The sequence below is a fragment of the Montipora foliosa genome, chromosome 8, assembly GCF_036669935.1.
Source record: "Montipora foliosa isolate CH-2021 chromosome 8, ASM3666993v2, whole genome shotgun sequence".
Taxonomy (NCBI): Eukaryota; Metazoa; Cnidaria; class Anthozoa; order Scleractinia; family Acroporidae; genus Montipora; species Montipora foliosa.
Genome location: NC_090876.1, coordinates 44,551,270 through 44,559,130, shown reverse-complemented (window position 1 = coordinate 44,559,130; position 7,861 = coordinate 44,551,270). Strand labels below are relative to the sequence as shown.

The 7,861-nt window shown below is 37.6% G+C and overlaps 1 protein-coding gene across 1 annotated transcript; it reads right to left on the bottom strand.

Annotated features, from left to right (window-relative positions):
- LOC138012903 (GTP-binding protein Rheb-like) lies at positions 1-7,385 on the bottom strand. Its single transcript, XM_068859841.1, has 8 exons — positions 7,204-7,385; positions 7,034-7,105; positions 6,806-6,873; positions 4,144-4,226; positions 2,076-2,132; positions 1,636-1,683; positions 1,063-1,144; positions 1-146 (listed from the first exon to the last, which is right to left on the bottom strand). The coding sequence occupies exons 1-8, from the start codon at positions 7,253-7,255 to the stop codon at positions 51-53; spliced, it is 558 nt and encodes a 185-aa protein (XP_068715942.1). The 5' UTR covers positions 7,256-7,385; the 3' UTR covers positions 1-50.
- Positions 7,386-7,861: the final 476 nt, after the last annotated feature.

The window sequence follows — 7,861 nt, the reverse complement described above, 5'->3', positions numbered from 1 at the left end:
TTATATCACAAAATGGACTTTTTTGTATTATAACATATGAGGCCTAGCCGTCATAATATCGTACAGTCGTCCTTTTTCCCAACGTTTCCGTCTTGATCGTGATTTTCAATTTCTTTTATGAGAGTCTGGAAAATTTCTTGTACACTCTGTGGATAAGAAAGCAGTCAGAATGATAGTTCAGTATGTACGAGTTCTTTGCCGAGATTGGTGGGCGGCAGTGGCGGACACTTGATGAAGGCACACTCCACTAAATGTTTACAATTAAAATCGTTCGTTATCCAAAGTAAATGAATTTCAAAACCGCTTGTTTTGGTTTTCAAATTCCCCGGGTTCCGCCATCTTGCAGACGCGTCGCGGTTGCCCTGTTGTTTCAAAAACAAAAGCTCTTTGTGTGAAAACAATTAGGGCAACCGTAAAACGTCACAATTATTCACAATGGTGGCACTCGGGAAATTTGAAAGTGACAGTCAGCTCTAAGCTAACTACCTCGTCTCGAAGGTCTAAGTGAAAGTCCAGCACCCGGAAATAGCGTGACTCCTGGCTGTATTTTTGTGTGAGTGGTCTCACTCGCTCAGAAGCCCTTCAAGCTAATCCAGCCTGGTCGATCACGTGCTGGCAGAGATGGAACACAAAACCGAGAATTCCATCCCCTCTCATCGAGAGAGAGAAAAAGACTTTGGTCTCTAGAGATGAGACAGTTAGTCCATTGACTCCTAAACCGAAATATGAGGGTGTATCAAGAAAATCTGTTTTAATCTAGAAGTAAAAAAAAACAGCATTTTCCTGCATTTGTCGAATTATCTTTGAGAAATATTTTATAAAAGCAATAGAGGACTTTTTTCCGTGTTTCCTTAGCCTAATCAAACACTCGGGGGTGTTGGGAGAATTCTCGACAGTTATGCAAACTCTCGACTGCGTCTTGGGCTTGCATAACTGTCTCGAATCTTCCCAACTCCCCCTCGTGTTTACATGAGGCTATGGAAACACGGAAAACGTCTCCTATTGCTTAAATTGTGAATGAGAAAAATGAAGAGCTTATCTGAGAATCAATGAGTGTCTTACACTGTTTTCTTTTGCAGAGGATTCAAAGAAAGCTGCCTTCCACGACTCTGCCAATGATTTTCCCGTTTTATAAGTCACCACCCTAAACATACAATAATAAAAAAATAATTACTTTTCGAAATACAATTGATGCGCAAGGATAATTAAGAACAACCACCTAGCTAGCCTGCTTGCAGGCAGTAGATGTCGTTGTCTCCACAAAACACGTATCAGTGCCCATATTGGAACCGTCGTTTTGACACCCGGCCCAGACCTATCCCACGCTCTTCCAATATGGTGCCTGATATGTGTTTTGTGGCGACAACAACATCTACCGCCTGCAAGCAGGCTACCAACTAGCTTAAAGTTCACTAAACCTAAAACGTTCCTTTTGTTCTTGCTTTTTAAAAGTACAATGTACATGTAAGTTTCAGAACTGTATTATTAACATGCTTCTTTTCACAGTTCAAATATCATGTCTTCATATATATTATGTTACTTCAAACTGAGAAGTTGGGTTAAAAGTAACTGCTGAATGCTGTTAAACAGAGTGAGTGAATGATCTGAGGGAACCAACAAAAACATCTGGCTTACCTCTCCAGGTGCAAGTCTGTCTTGTTACCCACAAGAACCATTGGAACACTACAAGATAAAAGCAACCAAGTTATTTTAGACTGCCATTCCAGAAAATTATTGTATTCTTTTCAAACTATTCATATCACTATTAACTCAGAAAAGACAACAATTTCCTCAAAAACAAAACAAAAGTAGCAGTCAAGGGATGTCCTTTAATACTACAGTACTAAAGTCTCAATTTTATCTTGCTTAGCACAACTGCAAGGGCTCCACTAATTGGGCAGGCTCAGTAAATCTCAAACAAATCAAATGTTAGGTGTCGGTGGGAGGGGAAAACCTGAGCCTCTCAAAGCAGATAACAAAACCAACACTTAAACTCATCTCATATGGGGCCCATCGAGTCCGGGAATCGAGCCTGGGTCCAATAAAATCAATTTGTACGTGCTACATGTACTTACTAATTTTGCCCTGACATGTCCAGTAACTTTTCATGAATGACTTTTACAACCTCAAAGCTGAAGAAAACAGGGCAAGTAAATTATGGTGTGATGATCATAATAATAATAATAATAATAATAATAATAATATAATAATTTATCCCCCCTTGGTACTCTCCAGTCTCACCTAAACCCGAGTACAAGAATGACCGAGCGTGCGCGTACTGGGATGTCCCAGTATTTGCTGAAAATACGGAAGTCAGGGCTAACAGAATTGATGCGAGAATTGTGGACAGAAAGGAGAAGAAGGTGATCCTTATTGAGATGAGCTGCCCTTGGGTTTCCAACAGAGAACAGAAGGAACAGGAGAAAACTGACAAGTATGCGCCGTTGAGATGGGAGATGCGCCAACAGTTCCCCGGCCACACTATCACACAGTTTAATGTGATAGTTGATGTACTAGGAGGCTACTCTATGGAGACGGCGGAGAAAGTTAGGAAGTTTTTAGGTTTGGATAGAGGGAACCAGGTTTTGTTTAATATGCAGAAGGCAGTTTTATCGTACACCCTAAACATAGCAAGGTCATTCAAGGTTTCGACGAGTTATTAAGGAATATAAACTCTTGTTCCTTTCTCAAATGTTGGTTCGTTAGTTATTACCAATTGGTTTGTAAATAGGTTTAACAGTAGGGATTGTTACACAATAGTGCCTTTTCCTACTTATATTTGTAAGCATACTTATGTACTACATACTGCATAATAATAACATCTGACTTGCTAATTGACCTTTCTTGCAGTGAGAGACAAAATTGCTAAAAGCGCAGCTCAACGAGGTCAGACCAAAGGAGCGGTGCAACCGGCCCCTGAAAACTACCCATGCATGGCCTTGTAGCACAACACCACAGCCAGATGGAATAAGCTGGGAGTTGATTTTGCCAAGGGAAGAAAACCGGAGTGCCCACAGAAAACCTTCGGAGTACTTAAGAACTCAGCCCACATACGAACTCTGGATGTGATTCCGGTTCTGCACAGGCGGGATGCAATCTCGCAAGTTTGTTCCCACACAATTTCCCTCCAAAATCCTGCACAATCTTAATTTTTCTCCCGCACCCTGTCAGAAGCCCCGCTGTTTCCAACAATAAGGTTACGGTAAAGGTCAGCATTACTTTTAGGTCACGGTAAATGCAGATGTTTATCTTTACTCGGGTAGAAGCATTTGGGGAATGCTTAGTGATGTTAATTGTCTGTATTCCAAGACATTCATGCGTGATGTTGAAGTTGGGCAGAAGAGCAAGGGGACACTGCGTGAGATGCTGGGGGCTTGAAAATGGGACCAATACTAGTATCGCTGCACTCGGTCCGTACAAAAACGACTGAGGGCCAATATTCCCCTGTACGGCTTGAGCTAGCTCGGTTAGTAAGTACCGGTAGTTTATTATATGGCTTTTAAATTACCTTTTGCTTTGTTTTTGCAAGCCCGTAATCGGCCTGTGGGCATTACGGGAGAATAATGCCCTACAATTCAGTCACAATTAGCCAATCAGAGCGTGCATTATATCGGCTACAAACACAAACCATATAATAAAGTCACATTTGCGACTGAATTTTTTTCCCTCTGTGAATAAAATATCTGGAGAAGTCGTAAATTAAATTTTGCAATAAGTTGGTTTCCCCCTTCTCTCTTTCAAAACAATTTAGGGTTAGAAGATTGCCATTTTGCTGCTACTCTTGTTAAAATATATAAATAAATATATGACAAATTATTTTGTTTATCGCCATGATTTTTCTTTCAATCTGAAGATAGTATAATTGTAGCGTAATTCAACTGCGATGTGCACAACTCCATTCCTTTGATCATAGGCCATTTTCAGGGGTTTCTTTTCACACAAGTATGCGGGCTTATATTTTGTTTTGCTAAATCGCTGGCAACAAAATGCAGCTTGACGATTTCGCAAAATTGCGACTACATTTTTGTATCATGTCACAAAATTGAAACTGGATTTTTTCGTTAATTTCAAGCCCTGTTGCTTATTGAAATTTGCATGCATTTATTTAGGCGCAGTTCTGGATATTTATAAAAATGTGTTTACCTTTTTGCTGATGTAACTGCATATACAAGGACATAGCCATGAATTCCAACTGAATAAGACTGAGGAAATATTGAGTACTCATCCTGTAGGAAAATGGACATTTCAAAGTTGAAAATAAGTACTGCATAAGTGAAATGGTGTACAGTTTTGATCAACCCAGATGAAAAAATGATATGGGCTTTTTTACCAGTCCTGATATTAAAAAATTAATACATTGTCATGAATTCATCAGGGTAAAATACAGCATAATATTCGAAAGATATAAATAGGAAATCACAGCTAGTACATACATAAGACTACAGTTCAAAGAAAATTAGTATAAGATATGTTTTGAAAGTTCTCAAAGTTGGATGAGCCTTTAGTTAAGTCTAATTTGATAAATCAATCCACCACAGGTATCGATTACATGTAATTCCAAGCTGTATGAGTAGATCATGCAAATTAATTTTTTTGTTCATAACACACTTAGCAAAGTTTTCTTAATTATTGCTCCCTGAGAAAGAGTTTTTGGATAACTTTATACACATTACTGCGTTCATCAATAAAGCACTTTCATTTGTTGAATATATAAAATGTTCATCCAGACTTGTCAATGAGTACCTTGTACTTTCATTTTGTTTCACATTCAGCAGAAACGAAAAAAATTGGAAAATTACCGTTGCCTCTTTTGGCTTTGAATTTTCAAAATGCTTTCATTTAGACTGGACCTACATGTACATGTAGTAGAATTTAGGGGGTTCGCAGTTGATTCAACACATGTATTTCTTAAAAGGTAATCTTATGCTTCTAAGTAAATCAATTAAATAAATTGCCTACGAGGTAAAAACTACATGTACATGTACCTTTTGCTAATAAATTATCATTTTCTGATTTTAAATATGTAGGTTAATGGCAGTAAAACGTTCACATTGATATACACATAGAATCCAAAGTTTTGAATTCGGCGCTTTCAAGTGTCCCATCTTGCGCTCAACCAAAAAAATCATATTGAAAAGCTGTAACATAGAAAATGCTTTAAAGGAAAACCACGGTAAGTAGTGGATGCTTTCATGGCGGCTACAAGGCAGTCTGAGACTCACTGAGGCATTTTCTACGTCATGATCTCCGCTTTGAGCAAAAACTCATTTCCAGTCCATGGGACTAAAACTAATAACTTTTTTCAAATTTCTTTTGTCATTTTGTTATCAAGACGCAAAAATCTTCAAAAATACATTTTAAAAAAATTCACTTCATAGGCACTAGTTTAAGCAACGTATCAGTTCAATAATTTTATAATTCACTTCCCCACAAATTTTCAAATGTTGACACTTAAACAGCATTCAAAACTCCCTTATCAAGTGACATAAACCAATTAAAATGCATAAAAATAGAATTACTACAAATAGAATTATTCAAACATTTTGGAACTTTCAAACACCTTGGCCTTAACGCTGTGTTCAAAGTCCATTATTTACATAGACTTTGAACTAGGGATTTTACTAATAATTACTGGCAGCTGGCAAATTTAATGGACTGAAAAAGTCAACCTTTCCACTGCCTTTAAAATTCAACTAAACCACAAAGGTTTGAAATATATGGAGGAATTTAAAGGCTAACTGTTCAAAATCACTGGCTCCATTTCCTTTGCGAGTTGACCAAGTGCTTTTAAAATCCTTATTGATCTGTCTGTAGATGTATAGTAACAAAACTAGCTGGTTAGGTTGGATGAGTTAAAAGTGCGACCGACTGAATAGAGGTTACAAGATATTAACGTCTCGCCTATGCGAAGCATGATACACGTTCCCTGCTATCTAGGACAAGTGTGGGGTGTCTATCCCAAAGATGGCAGGAGAAGCTCAGTCCATACATGTATTACAAGGCACTACAAATTACAAATTTCAGGTTAAATTAAGAGAATAAATTATGGTATAAAATCTGTAAAACCAGAATTTACTGAAGTTAAAACATGAAATTGATTTAATGGGTTTAAGGAGATATTTTTTCCACAAACTGTTTTTCATTGTTTCTGATTTACTGAAGAAGATTTTTTACTTCTAAACCATTAGCAAAATTAAACAATGAATTTGAAAACACAGGGTACAGCTGTACATTGTCCATGATCTGCTCAAAACTTCAAAACTGGCCCTTGCCTGGCCCTAATCTTTAAACAGGGCAAGACGCGCATGTTGGATTAATTAGCCAGAAAAAGAAAATACGAATCAATGACTTCTATTATTCTTAAACTTACCACGGATCTAAAATTATAAGCACTAAAAATTGTAATACCACATGAAGCTCCGTTTCCAAAAATCTTGCATTTGAAACATGAGTGAAAAATCGACAAGGACAAAAACAGAATTTGGACCTACAAGTCCAGATTACGTAATTTGGAAGTACGAAGCACTCATTGGTGACTTGTTAAACTAAAATTTGTACACATATAGCCGACCAAAACAGAGACTGAAGTCTATCTACACGAACTCCGATCCCAAGTCTTGAAGGAAATATAATTCCTTGCTCAAAAACGCATTAAATGGTCTCGGCAAAAAAACAAAACACAAACAAAACACAAAAATAAGAACTGACAACAGTAAAAATACTTACCTCCCCTGAGACAACAATTTAGCCATATTCAAAATAAGCTAGTGTCAACGTTTTTAATAGAAATCATATTTATTTTTACCTGGCCAGCTGTATCCACAAGTTCCAGGATATACTCTTGATTATTGTGCTTCAAATTGGTGGTAAACGCTGATCAAATTTAAAAGGGAAGTATTTATTTATTGATGGAGCTCAATAGTAAATTTCTTGGCAGGTCCAGCTAATAATTAATTGTAAAACAAAGTAGCATGTCCCAGAAAATTCTAGCGGACCAAGAGCGCACAGAAAAGGGCAACGAAATTTTACTCACTGTTCTCAATAGTAGGATCGTAAGAATCCACAAACTGCCCTTCTACGAACTGGATCGTGATCGACGATTTGCCTAAAAGTGAAAGAAAGTTTAAAAGCGAAAAACTTGAGCATAAGTCTCCTACGTTTTGACATCACAACACCAACGCGAAAACAGAAGCTATATTTTACCCACTGAACGGAAGCCCATGACGACGACCTTTCTCGATTTTGGAGGTGCCATAGTAAAGTAAAGGTTGATGTGATCTTTGAGGTGTAACTGCGCAAAATATTGAAGGAAAGGGAAAGCGTGCTCTCCTATGCTACATCTTGCTGTCCGGTTTCTCCGAAAATCTTACCTAACCGGTTGGCGAGTGGAAATAGTATCCCACAGTGCAATGCAAACAAATTGAGCCGACTGTGTGATAGCGGTTATTACCAATCAATAAAGAGACTTCAGAGTGAAATAGTTTCGATCACGAGGCGACTCTTTATTGGATATTTGTGCGATCGACAACTTCTTCTCTGTGGGTAAGCTTACAACATCCGGTAAGTTCTTTCGAAGTTTCTTTAGATGTAGTGTTTGTCGGAATTTCTGAATTGCCTAAAATGTACGCATACTCTGGAACAAAAAAGGCCCATAATGTATTTGGATAATATTAATGATGATGATGATTATTATTATTCTACCATTAAAAGTGCTGTAAATCATTACTTTTGTTTTGAAGCTGGGGAAGCATGCCTCTGGGATCCCATACAGATTGGGGTGTATTATCACTTTTTTATTTTGGAAATAGAATAATATTGTTATTTTTCTAGGATCGGTGCCAGTGGAACCTTCATCAAAAAA